This window comes from Panulirus ornatus, chromosome 64 (genome assembly GCF_036320965.1).
Source record: "Panulirus ornatus isolate Po-2019 chromosome 64, ASM3632096v1, whole genome shotgun sequence".
In the NCBI taxonomy this organism is placed as follows: Eukaryota; Metazoa; Arthropoda; class Malacostraca; order Decapoda; family Palinuridae; genus Panulirus; species Panulirus ornatus.
Genome location: NC_092287.1, coordinates 6,043,441 through 6,060,416, shown reverse-complemented (window position 1 = coordinate 6,060,416; position 16,976 = coordinate 6,043,441). Strand labels below are relative to the sequence as shown.

Sequence of the window (16,976 nt, the reverse complement as noted above, 5' to 3'; positions counted from 1 at the left end):
GTGACGACCAGTTTAGCTGACGAGTGGTTTACGTGCTGACACCAGTGACGACCATTTTAGCTGACGAGTGGTTTAGGTGCTGACACTAGTGACGACCAATTAAGCTGACGAGTGGTTTAGGTGGACACCAATGACGAAGTTAAGCTGACGAGTGGTTTAGGTGGACACCAATAACGAAGTTAAGCTGACGAGAGGTTTTGGTGCTGACACTAGTGACGAGTGGTTTAGCTGACGAATGGTATCAGTGATCGTGGGTGTGGGACGAGACTGGTGCAGACGATCCACTGGTTTCTGGGGAGGAGCGATGTGATGACACAGGCAGTAGGGGGAGCAGATGGGGCCACTGATGTGTACAGTGGTGGTGGTGGTGAGCGGTGCTGGAGATGGTGCGCAAGACACACTCACACTTAACACCTGACTAAAGTACGACGAGTATTGGGTAGGGGCGCTGTTGCTACTGTCGGCCAGACTGTGATGTGTGACGTGTGTGTGTGTGTGTGTGTGTGTGTGTGTGTGTGTGTGTGTGTGTGTGTGCGACTGCTGGACACGATGGCCAGGCCTTTGACCTGACCCTTTAGGGGGTCCGTCCAAATTCTACACCAGTATCATTAAACCCCCCTCGTGCTCAAGGGCCTGACACCTCATACTACTGTCTTAAGTAATGAGCGAGACTTGCGGCAGCTGGGTGAAGTAAGACATGTTACTACTACTACTACTACTACTACTACTACTACTACTACTACAGCAGCCAGGTGACGTATTAAGTACGTCCATAAGTTATTTTCCTTACAGTGTCTTCTGACTGCTGCTGCTGTCTCTATCACCAGCTCTTCTACTTTCGTGTCTCCGTCAGCGTTCGTAAACATAAGTTTGGAAGCTTGAGAGCATACGTCCAACAAACGTACCGACGCTCTCTTACGTTCCTGGCAACATGAAAGTGCACGTTACGACAGCCTCTGCATACGTTCCCAGCAGCAGGATGCACACGTCAACACAAGTTCACCATGTTGGGGTGTTTGAACCAAGATACGTGTATTGGCAGTATGTGTGGGTCAGTGTTACATCAACCAAAGGTATGTTGAAAGTTATGTCGTATTACTATGTCCTGCTGGTCAGTGTTAACTTCGCTCGAAGACAAGGGAGAGTGTTGATCTGCAGAGTCTTTTAACTCTGCTTAAAGACAAAGGAGAGATAAGCTGTAGAGTCTATGTAGAAACTCTGCTTGAAGACAAAGGAGAGATAAGCTGTTGAGTCTATGTAGATCACAGTACTAAAATCAACCTATGATTAAGGACAGGTCAAACAACGTACATAATTCGTGTAGGTCAGCGTCATAAGTGGATCGGAGGTGAAGGAATAAAGTCAAGTCGCTTTAAGAGCCAGTGATAAGCAGATGTCAGGGTAGAGGTCAGCGATAAGGGAGGGACCAACACGTGTCCGTGGTGTTGGTAGCCGAGGCCAAGATGCCATCGAACGTCCACTTGGCCCTGAGGTTGGTGTACTAGCCACGCTACTCCAGGTATAAACGAAAGTACAAAATGAATACCTACATGACAATCACACTACGTCATTGCTAATACAAACTGTACATGGGAAGAGTCTCTACCTCAGTACGACCTCCGTCAACGGACAGACCTAAGACGTGGCAGCAGTTGTGGTTGTCTCGAAGACGTTGACTGCCGGAAGGCCCATAACACACTACAGGAGCACACGCGCCGAGAGACCCTCCAGCCAAACACACATAGAACATTGTACTATAAGACTAAAGAAGTTCTTGCCGTCTTCCTCAACCTTGCCCTTACAGGGATGACCCGTGGTCAGCAGCAACAAACAGGGCATTGAAACAAGAACCTTTAAAAGACAGGTCGTACAAACAGGACGATATGACGCCTTAGATCAGCAAGCGATGCCTAACCCTCGCGTGGGACGACTTATAGCAGGAGATGCCTGAGCGCTGGAAGCACAAAACTTGTTCGACGACCTATCCCACTGGAAGCCAGACTCAGGATGTCATGGTACTCCTTTGCTCCTTCGACCCGGAGGTTCGACTGGAGCCAACAATGAACACCCTGTCAAGTCAAACTGTCCCAGGATCTTGTCTCAGCCCGAGGGCTGCAATGATCTACCTCGCCCTCAAATGGTTGGCGAGGTTGCGCTAGGTCCTACACAGACCACCATCCAGCACCAAGGCCTCGCCGTCAATACCAGACCCATCTTGCAGCCAGTCCACCGCAGGCAAGCGAGAGAAAGGTGATTGATCAAGAAAGCATCTCATCCCTGAGGCAAAAGGAATGAGATGTATCCCTTCAGGACCTAAAGGCTCCCGCAGTGACTGAAGTCCGGAAATGAAGTGGATAACTGCGGGGATCGCAAAAGTTCGCCGCACATTCCCTCCGGGTCTCATGAGAGCAATGTAACGCATTTGCAGTGACATACACCGTCTTGATATCAAGCCCGCGTATTCTTGCGTTCGACTAATTCAGCCCCTTGAAGAAAAAAAAGAATTCCCAAAACTTACAAAAGACTATCTTGCGTCCAACAGAAACCTGTTATTGGCCGAAATACATTTCATAAGATGGTTTGTCAACCAGAGCGGCCGTTCAGTCAGGTAAACATCTGCCCAGTTTCCATTTCTACTCTAAAGTTCATACTGTGCCTTGTACTCCACTGATCACTAGACACACATACTTGACTACTACCAAGTCCCAGGTACACGACCCTGAAACTTTCAGAGAGCGCAGGCTGACCAGGGTCGGACATCTGGTGAGAAGAGACAATCCTGGGATCTTTCTAAAGCTCAACTCGTCATGGAGATAGAGAGGCTTCCGGCCCGACCCTGGAACTAGGGTGTACTGGACTTGAGGAACTTGAGTGTCAAGTGGTCCCCGGGTGGAGGCGAGGGGTCAGGAAGCACTAAGGTTGGGGAGGAGTGAGGGTCAGCGCGGCCCCCTGGGTTGCCTGTGGTAGATGCTCATGTGGTTCTGGAGGGTGTTACGCGTCTTGTAGTGGCGGTGGCAGAGGGAGCACTGGTGGTTGTGGGAGGAGGGCGTGTGCACGTCCTCTATGTGTCGCCGCACTTTGTACTTGTCTCTTAAACACTTGCCACAGTGAGGGCAGACGCAGGGCTCACCACCACCGCCGCCGCCGCCCACGGTAAACCCTCCACTCTGACCAGTAATGGCAGCTGGCACGGGCAGTTGGACGACATCCGGAGGGCCACAGATTGTGGCTGTGTTGGTGACCCCGGTGGCGGGGGCGGCGGTAGGAGATGTTGGGTGTGAGGGCGCGGAGTGTGGGGCCCCTGGAAGACGCCCCCCGCCTGGGTCCCCGGATGGGAGGAGCGGGCCGGGCGTCAACTCGGGGAGCCCACACGACCACGACCTCCCCAGGCCGCCTGCAAGGAGGAGCACCGTCAGAATATTACACCTCACACACCACACCACACCACACTCCCTTCCTCCCTCCCCACACCACACCACACCACACCACACTTACATACACCCTTCCCTCTGGATCAGCATGCTCTTGTATCATAACCCTCTACACACGATGACTCTAACATTCATATTTCGTGATTCCTCTACTGGGAAAACATCACATTTTGCAGCTTCAAAGACACACTCGGAGGCGTAAATTCAATGTCCATGGAAGGTAACATGTGGGGACCTTAAAGGCTTACGTCCATGGCGGGCTGGGAGGAGAGCGCTCCAACCTTTGGACTGAGATGGTTTACTTCCTCTACAGGTTCAGGAAGGAGGGGAAACGAGCACATTGCTTGTGAGTGGCGCAGTTTATCATCAGTGTGAGTAACATATTATTCTCAGTTGATCAGGGTAGGCTTTCCTGTACCGAGACTTCATTTAACGCTTCTCTATTCAAGTGTACATCACGTCAGTTAGACAGGCGTTCCGTGACCATCACATATACCACAAGAGCTTTATTAGGTTAATGTCCTCCACATCTACCATTTGATAACCAGAATCCCTATCTGGTGCACTAAGGTGGCATTTTAATTATGCTCACGACGGAAGGAGGTAATCCAGGGTAGCAAGAAAGGAGAATAAAAAGGAAAGCAAAGACAAAAAGACGAGACAAAACAAGTAAGAAAAAGACGGGAGGGAGAAGAACTTTCAGCCCTAGTACACGCCGGCAAGGACGAATGGAGAGTCACAAGCCACCTCCGGTGGAACCCTGGCTGCTAATGAATACAGGTACCTGGCTCATAAAAGACAAGAAGTTGCACTTGTGTTTTTATCTTTATCCTGACGGCCAGTACTAGAGCAGCATGGCCAATACTGCGACCACATCTCGTCCTTCCCCGAGGGGATTTAGCAAATACATGGAGAGGGAGAACCGTTTCACCTTGAGGGAGTGTGATTTGGTATAGGAACCTCAGCCTAGTCATCGTCCACCAATACAGCTGATCCACCACTCTCACCAACACCATAAGGTAAACAACCAAGAACCATCAACTTCCATCACCAAAATGCCCATAGCCTTAAAGACCCACACATATCAAGTCAAAAATAATCTCAAGGAATAACAAACCCTTTGTTTAATCAGGTGTTCGACCCTGAACACCTTTAGTTTGATGAAGTGTTCGACTCTGAACCTGCTGAACACCTTTAGTTTGATGAAGTGTTCGACCCTGAACCTGCTGAACACCTTTAGTTTGATGAAGTGTTCGACTCTGAACCTGCTGAACACCTTTAGTTTGATGAAGTGTTCGACCCTGAACCTGCTGAACACCTTTAGTTTGATGCAGTGTTCGACCCTGAACCTGCTGAACACCTTTAGTTTGATGAAGTGTTCGACCCTGAACCTGCTGAACACCTTTAGTTTGATGAAGTGTTCGACCCTGAACCTGCTGAACACCTTTAGTTTGATGAAGTGTTCGACCCTGAACCTGCTGAACACCTTAAGCCTGATCAAGTGTCGACTACCACCCTGCTGCATAGCTTTGTGTTTTATCAAGTGTCGACCTTAACCTAACCTGTCTGCAACCCCTGTTATCAAGTGTCGACCTGAAACCTAACCTGTTTGCAACCCCTGTTATCAAAGTGTCGCCCCCAAAACATGACCTGCTGCACAAACTCTCTGTCTTATCAACTCCCGCCCCTCAATATGTTCTGCGGCACACCCTTTATCTAGTTGGTGTCCACCCTCAGCCCCGACCTCCTGTACATCCCCTGAGTTATCATCCACTCCAAGTGGGCGCCATGGTCCTCGAACAGCTGATAACACGAGAGTTCTTCCACCTCTGGCGACTCGCGGCTTCTAATCCTGTGATGTACGATATTTCAACTTCGAGATGATTCGGTGTCAACCCTGGGGTGAATCTAGCTATCTAAATCACCCAACCGCCTTCTGGTTTGACATGTCGGTGTGTGTGTGTGTGTGTGTGTGTGTGTGTGTGTGTGTGTGTCCCCCCCCCTAGTGATCACAACCAGTGGGGGTGACCAGACCCCCATGCCGGACGGAGACCTGGCGAACCACAAATACCAACAACTGCACTGTCTGGACACAACGCCAACAACTGCACTGGACACATGCCACTCATAATGTAGATAGCAACAGCGTATTTGCAAAGATATGCAGCATCCTTTTCGCCGTATCTACTGCCTCCTGAACATCTGCATCGCCAAGAGATTCTCATAAAATGCCGCCGAGTGCATCGCGAACTCCCATAACCGACGCTAGCTAGCCCAAACTCTACAGGGAAACGAGTGTATGATTGACAACACCAGCGGCACTGAGAGCCGTGTAGGTCAAGACGGTACCTTAATCATAGCATCACTATGGTCGGGCCTTGCCCTCTCGGTGATCACACCAGAAGAAAGTCAATGATATATTGGCTCCATAAACTGTGGCAAAGACTCCAGCCATCATCACACGAGGTAAACACATCAGCTGTGCCGCGAATGCTTCCCTCAGAAGAGAGGTGCTAACGTCTTCACGACTTCATTCTTTTGTTCTTTCTTCGAAATGCATTTATTTCATTCATCATTCAGCCTCATAAACCGACGTGCGGTATAAACTTTCTATCCTTATCTGGGCAACAACATTTCATTTCTGGCAGCAATCACTTCCCGTGCGGGAACATGTTTGTTTCATAGTATTTTTGGGTATCACACTGTGAAAATGGGTGAAGCCTAAACTTGCATAAAGAGATACGGGTCGACCTTGGAGGGAAAACAAAATAATGTTAAAAATTTTGGTCATTTTATTATCACAAACTAAATACATGTACAGTACAAACATAAATGCACCTACTTGGGACTTAAATACGAGATCAAGTCTACTTCAGCAAAACTAGTGACTATATTATTCATCTACAAAACTAAATCTACATTTTGACACTGAACGAGCCTTGGGTTCTTACGGAAAAATAGGAATTCATGGCAATATATATATATACATATATATGTAATGGAAAACTGTTCCTCTTAAGTTGGAGTGTACAAAATTTTCAGTTCCAAAATGTTCACTTTGTGAAGTAGCACGAAATATGGCACCAGTTTTATATGAGTCGTATACATGATGAAAACTCTGTAGGATTATCACAAAAGTCTTACACCACGCGTTGGTGGTGGTGCTGCTGGAGACTGGAGTGATAGGGTTAGCTGGGTGGTGTTCCACCTGCCCCCTGCAGTATAAATGTACACAATGATGAGGAACCCTGGAAGCCGTGTGCCTCAGTGGCATCACAGGTTCTGTGTTGGGGAGAAGGTGGAGGTGAGCACCCCAGGGGAAGGCTCGTGGGTGTTGTGATGAGAGGTCCCCGAGTGTGTCAGGTGGCCGGAGCTCGGCGACTCGTGAAGACTTGGGCGAGGTGTGGTTACCGCGGCCTGTGGGGCGGCTGGTGATTCTATCGTGTTGTGGAGGGCCGTCTGGAGCCCTGGCAGTGTTGCTGTGGTATCGTGGCTGCTGTGGCGGGGTGTGGTGGTGGAGGACGCGCCCACTCCCAGCGCTCCTGAGGTACCGTCCTGTGTATTGTGGCGAGGTGGCGAGGGGCCATGCCCCCGGCCTGAGAGCAGCTGACTGTAGGATCCGTCGCGGCAACTATGTTGCAGTGGCGGGGAGGAGGAGAAAGCACAGCCGTCTTGTGCGAAGGTGTGAACCTTGACCATAGCCTGTCGGGTGTCACTAGTGCCACCCCCCACAGAGCCCACGCCCATGGCCTGCAGCGCCGCGCTGAAGGTGGAGGTGCAGCTGGGGTCGGCCCGGGCGTAGGGACGGGTGTGGAAAAGGTTCTCGCCGTGCGCCTGAATCATGTGTCTTTTGGCTGAGTACTTATTGAAGAACCGCCGTTTACATAGTGGGCACTCTGCTGGCGTGTACAGAATGCTGGTCTTCCCTGCAACAGGAAAGGAAAGTGCCGTTACAATCCACTCTCGGTCCAGCCTCCCGCCACCATCATGGCGGGTACAATAGGTTAGTGTCCCCCATAACTCGTCAATACCTCTAAGTGTCTCTGCCTTAATCATACATCATGCCTTAACTCCTGGGAAACTAGGTCATTGTTTCAGAGTTTTCTCTGTGCTCAATTGAAGATGTCAGAGAATGATATGACTTTGTCCGGCGGGGTATGGTTCTCCGGGGGAGGGGGCGCCCCGTTACTGAGGCCCGGGGTGCGCGGGCTGACGTGCACGGAGGCGCGGGCAGCGGCCGCCGCCGCCAACAGAGAGGACAGCTGGTGAGGCACGGGAGATGGCCCGGGACTCTGGCAGTGAGATAAGGTATCGTAATCAGGTCCCGGCAACTCCGTACGCTGCCGCCGGTGATAGCGGCTACAGTGGTTCTGGAGGCTGTTGGGAGTGCGGTAGTGTCTGTGACATATCTTGCATTCGTAAGAAGTCAGGTGAACTGTATGCATGTCCTCAAGATGTTTGCGTAGACTTGTGCCCCTCAACAGTTTGTGGCAATGGGGACACTCTAAGCGACCGTTGTTCTCTGCAAGAGAGAAGGAAATGGTCATGTGGCGGGGGTTGAGAGCTGCTCTACATGGCATGCCACTACTACGTAGGCTCTGGCTACAAGGCTTCAGGAAGCAAGGCGCACACTACCACTCCTACAAATAACTCACCCTCAGCTCTTTCCTTCTCTTTTGTGGTACACATAGATATGATTTTGGAGACTATTTGGCGTGCGGTATTCTTTGTTGCAGACGTAGCAGCGGTATGAGGTGAGGTGGACAGTGTGCCTGTCATTAATGTGCCTGCGCAGGCCATGGCTGGTGCTCAGCACTTTGGAACAGACAGGACACTCGAATCTGGCACGCCCTCCCGCCATGGGCGACGCCCCCATCCCGTCCCCAAACAGCCGGTACATTTCTGCAACAAACAACACAACCCGTCAGTACGGCACACTCCCTCCACTGTCCAGCCAGCCTTTGCTACTTGCTGCGTCGAAACTAGAACACACACACATCTTCCTCAAGAGGAATATGACATGTTGGTTTATTTACCGACTACTACAGGAGGATGGGAGGGTGGGTAGGGTGTTGTTGGCTCAAGTAGCTCGGGGTTCGGTGCCGGGTCGGGTGGCCGCGCTACCGTTACTTCCTTTATGATAAAGGCTCATGTGGTTGCTCAACGAGTTCTGGTTCCGGTACGACTTGTGGCAGATACTACAGGTGACCTGAGTGTTGGCGGTGTGTTGGTCTCGTATGTGGGTCTTGAGGCCCGAGTGTGAGCGGAGGAGCTTGTGGCAGTAGGGGCAGGCGACGGTGCCCTGGGTGGGTCCCAGCGTCACGTGGCCGGCCAGGCTCGGCCCTCCACCCACCAGGTAGGTGGGTGGTGAAGTGGCCCCCGCCAGACTAGTGGTCCTCAGGCCGCCTCCCACTGTCCTTACCCCACAGGTCGGAGGCCCGCCTAGAGGCCTGCTGCTCCCTGACAAGGCTGGGGTGTCCTCGGGGGGGCCGCCCTGGGGAAGGGCCTCGCTCACGACGCCCGCAGACACCCCACCTGCAACACGAGACGCCCACGTTACCCTCCAACCACAAACCTGCTCACTGGACGCTACATTCCTGCAGTATTGTGGTCAAGACTGCTCAGGCTACACTGTCACAGTCTTGTCATCAAGACTACTCAGGCTACACTACTGCAGTATTGTGGTCAAGACTGCTAAGGAGGAGGACCCAGGCCCCTACCGTCATCCACACTGCACACTCCCCCTGGCCTCACTTCCACGCACACCAGCCCCCACCTCCCCGTCTTAAGGACATGCGAGTTCTGGCACATCACTAGAAGCACTTCTCAAACAGCCTCACCTTTCACAAGACACATAAAACAAAACATTAACAAGTGGTTGGACAGCATTTGGACAACTGTTGTTAACATGTGGTGGCTATCTCATTATGAGTCAGGTGAAAAGGCCCATTTACGGCATCGTCCACTCCATATAAACTTCCTGTTTCGCATTTCACTGGTGTAACGAAGTCCTGGTGGGAGGGACAGATGTAAGGAAGTCCTGGTGGGAGGGACAGATGTAAGGAAGTCCTGGTGGGAGGGACAGATGTAAGGAAGTCCTGGTGGGAAGATGTAAGGAAGTCCTGGTGGGAAGATGTAAGGAAGTCCTGGTGGGAGGGACAGATGTAAGGAAGTCCTGGTGGGAGGGACAGATGTAAGGAAGTCCTGGTGGGAGGGACAGATGTAAGGAAGTCCTGGTGGGAGGGACAGATGTAAGGAAGTCCTGGTGGGAGGGACAGATGTAAGGAAGTCCTGGTGGGAGGGACAGATGTAAGGAAGTCCTGGTGGGAGGGACAGATGTAAGGAAGTCCTGGTGGGAGGGACAGATGTAAGGAAGTCCTGGTGGGAGGGACAGGTGTAACGAAGTCCTGGTGGGAGGGACAGATGTAAGGAAGTCCTGGTGGGAGGGACAGATGTAAGGAAGTCCTGGTGGGAGGGGCAGATATGAGGAAGTCATGGTGGGAGGGACAGATGTAAGGAAGTCCTGGTGGGAGGGACAGATGTAAGGAAGTCCTGGTGGGAGGGGCAGATATGAGGAAGTCATGGTGGGAGGGACAGGTGTAACGAAGTCCTGGTGGGAGGGACAGATGTAAGGAAGTCCTGGTGGGAGGGACAGATGTAAGGAAGTCCTGGTGGGAAGATGTAAGGAAGTCCTGGTGGGAGGGACAGATGTAAGGAAGTCCTGGTGGGAAGATGTAAGGAAGTCCTGGTGGGAGGGACAGATGTAAGGAAGTCCTGGTGGGAGGGACAGATGTAAGGAAGTCCTGGTGGGAGGGACAGATGTAAGGAAGTCCTGGTGGGAAGATGTAAGGAAGTCCTGGTGGGAAGATGTAAGGAAGTCCTGGTGGGAGGGACAGGTGTAACGAAGTCCTGGTGGGAGGGACAGATGTAAGGAAGTCCTGGTGGGAGGGACAGATGTAAGGAAGTCCTGGTGGGAGGGACAGATGTAAGGAAGTCCTGGTGGGAGGGACAGGTGTAACGAAGTCCTGGTGGGAGGGACAGATGTAAGGAAGTCCTGGTGGGAGGGACAGGTGTAACGAAGTCCTGGTGGGAGGGACAGATGTAAGGAAGTCCTGGTGGGAGGGACAGATGTAAGGAAGTCCTGGTGGGAGGGACAGATGTGAGGTACTCCTGGTGGGAGGGACAGATGTAAGGAAGTCCTGATGGAAGGGGCAGATGTGAGAAAGACCTAGTGGCAGGGACAGATGTGAAGAAGTCCTGGTGGGAGGGACAGATGTAAGGAAGTCCTGGTGGGAGGGACAGATGTAAGGAAGTCCTGGTGGGAGGGACAGATGTAAGGAAGTCCTGGTGGGAGGGACAGGTGTAACGAAGTCCTGGTGGGAGGGACAGATGTAAGGAAGTCCTGGTGGGAGGGACAGATGTAAGGAAGTCCTGGTGGGAGGGACAGATGTAAGGAAGTCCTGGTGGGAGGGACAGATGTAAGGAAGTCCTGGTGGGAGGGACAGGTGTAACGAAGTCCTGGTGGGAGGGACAGATGTAAGGAAGTCCTGGTGGGAGGGACAGATGTAAGGAAGTCCTGGTGGGAAGATGTAAGGAAGTCCTGGTGGGAGGGACAGGTGTAACGAAGTCCTGGTGGGAAGATGTAAGGAAGTCCTGGTGGGAAGATGTAAGGAAGTCCTGGTGGGAGGGACAGATGTAAGGAAGTCCTGGTGGGAGGGACAGATGTAAGGAAGTCCTGGTGGGAAGATGTAAGGAAGTCCTGGTGGGAGGGACAGATGTAAGGAAGTCCTGGTGGGAGGGGCAGATATGAGGAAGTCATGGTGGGAGGGACAGGTGTAACGAAGTCCTGGTGGGAGGGACAGGTGTAACGAAGTCCTGGTGGGAGGGACAGATGTAAGGAAGTCCTGGTGGGAGGGACAGATGTAAGGAAGTCCTGGTGGGAGGGACAGGTGTAACGAAGTCCTGGTGGGAGGGACAGATGTAAGGAAGTCCTGGTGGGAGGGACAGATGTAAGGAAGTCCTGGTGGGAGGGACAGATGTAAGGAAGTCCTGGTGGGAGGGACAGGTGTAACGAAGTCCTGGTGGGAGGGACAGGTGTAACGAAGTCCTGGTGGGAGGGACAGGTGTAACGAAGTCCTGGTGGGAGGGACAGATGTAAGGAAGTCCTGGTGGGAAGATGTAAGGAAGTCCTGGTGGGAGGGACAGGTGTAACGAAGTCCTGGTGGGAGGGACAGATGTAAGGAAGTCCTGGTGGGAGGGACAGATGTAAGGAAGTCCTGGTGGGAAGATGTAAGGAAGTCCTGGTGGGAGGGACAGGTGTAACGAAGTCCTGGTGGGAGGGACAGGTGTAACGAAGTCCTGGTGGGAGGGACAGGTGTAACGAAGTCCTGGTGGGAGGGACAGGTGTAACGAAGTCCTGGTGGGAGGGACAGATGTAAGGAAGTCCTGGTGGGAGGGACAGATGTAAGGAAGTCCTGGTGGGAGGGACAGATGTAAGGAAGTCCTGGTGGGAAGATGTAAGGAAGTCCTGGTGGGAGGGACAGATGTAAGGAAGTCCTGGTGGGAAGATGTAAGGAAGTCCTGGTGGGAGGGGCAGATATGAGGAAGTCATGGTGGGAGGGACAGATGTGAGGTACTCCTGGTGGGAGGGACAGATGTAAGGAAGTCCTGGTGGGAGGGACAGACGTGAGGAAGTCATGGTGGGAGGGACAGGTGTAACGAAGTCCTGGTGGGAGGGACAGATGTTAGGAAGTCCTGGTGGGAAGATGTAAGGAAGTCCTGGTGGGAAGATGTAAGGAAGTCCTGGTGGGAGGGGCAGATATGAGGAAGTCATGGTGGGAGGGACAGATGTGAGGTACTCCTGGTGGGAGGGACAGATGTGAAGTACTCCTGGCGGGAGGGACAGATGTAAGGAAGTCCTGGTGGGAGGGACAGATGTAAGGAAGTCCTGGTGGGAGGGACAGGTGTAACGAAGTCCTGGTGGGAGGGACAGGTGTAACGAAGTCCTGGTGGGAGGGACAGATGTAAGGAAGTCCTGGTGGGAGGGACAGATGTAAGGAAGTCCTGGTGGGAGGGACAGATGTAAGGAAGTCCTGGTAGGAGGGACAGACGTGAGGAAGTCATGGTGGGAGGGACAGGTGTAACGAAGTCCTGGTGGGAGGGACAGATGTAAGGAAGTCCTGGTGGGAAGATGTAAGGAAGTCCTGGTGGGAGGGACAGGTGTAACGAAGTCATGGTAGGAGGGACAGACGTGAGGAAGTCATGGTGGGAGGGACAGGTGTAACGAAGTCCTGGTGGGAGGGACAGATGTTAGGAAGTCCTGGTGGGAGGGACAGATGTAAGGAAGTCCTGGTGGGAGGGACAGATGTAAGGAAGTCCTGGTGGGAAGATGTAAGGAAGTCCTGGTGGGAGGGGCAGATATGAGGAAGTCATGGTGGGAGGGACAGATGTGAGGAAGTCCTGGTGGGAGGGACAGATGTGAGAAAGTCCTGGTGGGAGGGGCAGATATGAGGAAGTCCTGGTGGCAGGGACAGATGTAAGGAAGTCCTGGTGGGAAGATGTAAGGAAGTCCTGGTGGGAGGGACAGATGTAAGGAAGCCCGGGGGAGGGGAGATGGGAAAAGCCTTGGAGGGCAGATGTAAGAATTTGGGGGGGGGGAAATGCGAGAAAGTCCTGGTGGGCTGAGGTACCGAGGAACAAGGCCACATAAGGGAGAGGAGGCTGACGGACGAAACGACCACAATTTTGCCGATATTGTGATACAAATGGATGGTAGAGACTCCAGGAAGAGGGCGAGTGGAATCGATAAACCCCGGGAATTTAGTTAGAACGCGAGTTTTAGGATTATGTAGCCCAATGGATGGGGCGGAGGGGTGGTGGAGGGGGGGAAATTAAAGCGATGCAGAGTCTACGATGTGGTTAAATGAAGAGAGAGAAGGCTGCGGCCAATGTGTCACTACCAATTTCTACAGTAAGGGGAAAGAGTTCTAACTACATTCAGGGGGGGAGTTCCATCTCTGAAAATTTGTTTCCCATGAAATTCTTAAAATTTTTAAGCTGTCACATTCCACATCATCATTCTTCCATTCATCCACTACAATCTTATAAACCAAGCCCATCTTTTTTATTAATTATTTGTTTTTTTTTATGGCTCTGGGTTTGGGCTATCCCTGATCCCCGCTACTATGTCTTTAAATGGTCTAAAAAAAGAAAGGTTTTATCGATTCCCCCAATCTTCTCTCCCCCAAAATGACAAATTCTTGTTCCCTTCCCCCTTTAAATCATCAAACTGGTCTAAAGAACTTAAATGTTGTGACATCAGTATCCCCGTCTAAAACTGGTCTAAAAAAAACTTATTGTTGTGTATCAGATCACCCCCTTTTTTCTCCTCCAAAGGTGACGAATCGACCCCTAAAATTTCCTGTAATCAGTCATAATTCGGTACCAGTTGCCCCCCCCCCTCTTGACCCTTTTTATTAGTTTTTGTGTTAAATGCGGTAAACCCAAATGAGAAGGTGTCCCTTTGGGTTTTGGGATGATGTAGGAGGGAAAAATTGTTGAAAAAACCCCTTTGCCTGGGTTGTATACGTGCCAGCGAGGCTTGTCTCTTTTGTTCTTAGTGGGTCTGGACCGCGTAAGGAAAGGTCTATCCCCAAATCCACATATTCAGTTCCTGCAGATTTTATATATAAAATTTTTCAGGGTTCTTGAATGCCTATGGATAATACTTTGCAATGAGTCGTGTGGAATGTCATCAAAGATGTGTCAGACCCCCTTGAAAGGGATAGGACCCCAGGTACGTGAAGCAATCCCCTTTTTTTACCCCCCCACGACTTTCGGCATCTCCGCAAATGTTCGGGTTTGGGAATAAACCCATTGGCGATCATTTACAAGAGAGAAGGGAAACCCTATCCCCCTTGTGATTGACCCTTTGAGAAGGTTCCCTGCATGCTTCCTTTGATCCCTTCCACTTATGCAATATTCTATCCATCAAAGGAATTTCCTCCCTTATTCTGGTCTGAACTTTACGCTTCTTTAACCACCATCGTGCGTGGAACAGTGCCAAATGCTTTTCCAGCAGTTTGCATGAAAACAAAACCCCGCCCCGCTAAACGGGTCCTTCTCTTAGAAATTATGAGCTTCTTAAAAAGCAAAATTTTTTCCCAAAATCCGACTCCCGCTGCAAGACGTCATCCATCTACTTTCTGATTATCTTTTTACTCATTACTTTGGCTTGCTGTCATTCCCATCATCATCACGAACAACTTTCCAAAAGGTATGTCAAGTGTATCTGCACATATCTTTAGCACACGCACAGACATATTATGAGGGCCATGGTCATTACATGGGTCAAGACCCTCAACAGCTCCTTCCTCCGTATCACTTGTTAATAACTGTTATGTATCTAACATTATACTCCTAATCAACAGTTGGTAAAAGTTTTACTTTCTCTCCTGCCTTGTCCACAATATTCCTTTCAAAGGGTCACTGTTCCTACTCTCTTAATCTGCTCTACTACCATCATCAAATGCTGACTGACTTAACCACATATCCCTTTTAACTCTACCTCTGTAATTGAATGGTAAAAGTACTTATGTTCCTATTACTTCCTTGCAAATTTCACAGAACCCTCTACCACAATGTATGGCTCCTGGCAAAAGAACTCTATTTTCCAATTTATATTACAGAGAAACTCTTGTGAGTTTTATATCATTCCCGTGATCATACGCTTTTTTTTTTTTTTTTTTTTTTTTTTTTACATCCTCATTAACCAAATAGTCAAACTCCAGCAATAAATGATCAATTTTCCAACTGATGTATCATATATATTCTTAATACTCATGTTATGGTGTGAAGGTAATATCAAGTAGCGATGGTGTATCATTCATTCGGGTGATAGTGAGATATGTGACATACCGGGGTGGGCAATTCTCCTGCACACAATCTCAAAAACTTGTGTCTTCATGACCCTCGCTCGCTATGATGATCCAAATTATTCCTGTCTCTTTCTCTTCATAATCAAAATCCTACATTATTTGTCTTAAATAAAGCGTGTTCTACATTTTACGTACCATCCTGACTGCTCTTTCGTTGTATATCTCTGTATACTTTCCGCGGTTCATTACAATATTTTCGAGGATTCTATATCAATACCACTATGCACATCTCTCCTACAATGTCTTTATCGATGCATTGTTTACATGGATCTTCTAACTGCATTTCCTGAAACTTATGGGTTTTCTTATCCGGGGGAGCCAACCCCCCCCCCCCCCCTTTTTTCCTTTTTCCTTTTTTTTTTTAAAAAAACCAAACCCCCCCCCCCCCCTTTTTTCTTCCCTTTTTTTCTAATTTTTCCCCCCCGGGGAAAAAAGGTTTTCTTTTGGGGGTTTTTTCCCCCCTTCCCAAAAAAAAAACCCCCCCCCCCCCCCCCCCCCCTTCCCAACTTAAAAAAAACCTTTTTTTTCCCCCCCATTTTTTTTTCCCCCCCCCTTTTTTTTAAACCCCGGTTGGGGGTTTTTTAAAAAATTTTTTTCCCCCCCTTTTTTTTTCCCCCCCCAAAAAACTTTTTTTTTTCCCCGGTTTTTTTTCCTTTTGGGAAAGGGAAAAAAATTTAATTTTAAACCCCCTTTTTAAACCTTTTTTTTTTAAAAATTTTTTTTAAAAATTTTTCCCCCAAATTTTTTAAAAAAGGGGGTTTTCCCCGGGTTTTTTGTTTTTAAAGGGGTTTTTATTTTTTCCCCCCCCCCCCAAAAAAAGGGGGGGAATTTTCCCCCTTTTTTTTTTTTTAAATTTTTTAAAGGGGAACCCGGGGGAAAAAAGGGTTTAAAAACCCCAAAAAACCCCATTTTTTTCCCCCCTTTTTTTTTTCTTTTTTTTTTTTTCCCCCCGGCCCAAATTTTTGGGGGTTTTTAAAAAAACCCCAAAAAAAGGGGGGAAAAGGGCCCCCCCTTTTTCCCAAAGGGTTTAAGCAAAAAAAAAATTTTTTTTTGGGGGTTTTAAGGGGGGGGGGGGTTTTTTGGGGGGTTTTTTCCAAAAAAAAAACCCCAAAAATTTTTTAAAAAGGGGAAGGGTTTTTAAAGGGGGGAAAAAACCCCAAAAAACCCCCCCGGGAAAACCCCCCCCCCCCCTTTTTTTTTAAAAGGGAAATTTGAAATTTTTTTTTTTTTTCCCTTTGGGGGGTTTTTCCCCAAAAAAAAACCTAAAAAAAAAAAAAAATTTTCCAAAAAGGGAAAGGGGTTTTTAAGGTCCCCTTTTTTTTTTAAATTTTAATTTAAAACCAAAATTTTTTTTTGGGGTTTTTTTTAAAAACCCCAAATTTTTAAAAATTTTCCGGGGGGGGGAAAATTTAAAAAAAAGGAAAAAAAAGGGGGGAAAATTTTTCCAAACCGGATCTAAAGGGTCCTTCTGGGGAAAGGGGAAATCTTGCACAGATTTAATGCCAACCTGATCTCAAGACCCTTTCTGGGAAAGGGGAACTTACGATTTAAATTTCCAACCGTGATTAAAGATCCTTTGGGGAAGGGAATCTTGCACAGAGTTAATGCC

At 49.5% G+C, this 16,976-nt stretch overlaps 1 protein-coding gene across 32 annotated transcripts in view; it reads right to left on the bottom strand.

Annotated features, from left to right (window-relative positions):
• The window catches only part of LOC139746171 (uncharacterized), a 254,221-nt gene that overhangs the window by 102,630 nt on the left and 134,615 nt on the right, over positions 1 to 16,976 (bottom strand). For 4 of the 32 annotated variants that reach the window (XM_071657050.1, XM_071657054.1, XM_071657051.1 and 1 more), the window contains one exon: positions 6,206 to 7,357. The exons of 22 other annotated variants lie outside the window; for them this stretch is intronic. In XM_071657050.1, the coding sequence (XP_071513151.1) occupies positions 6,705 to 7,357 (653 nt within the window). In that variant the 3' untranslated portion in view covers positions 6,206 to 6,704. 6 more of the 32 variants (XM_071657076.1, XM_071657080.1, XM_071657082.1 and 3 more) reach the window with 5 other exon arrangements.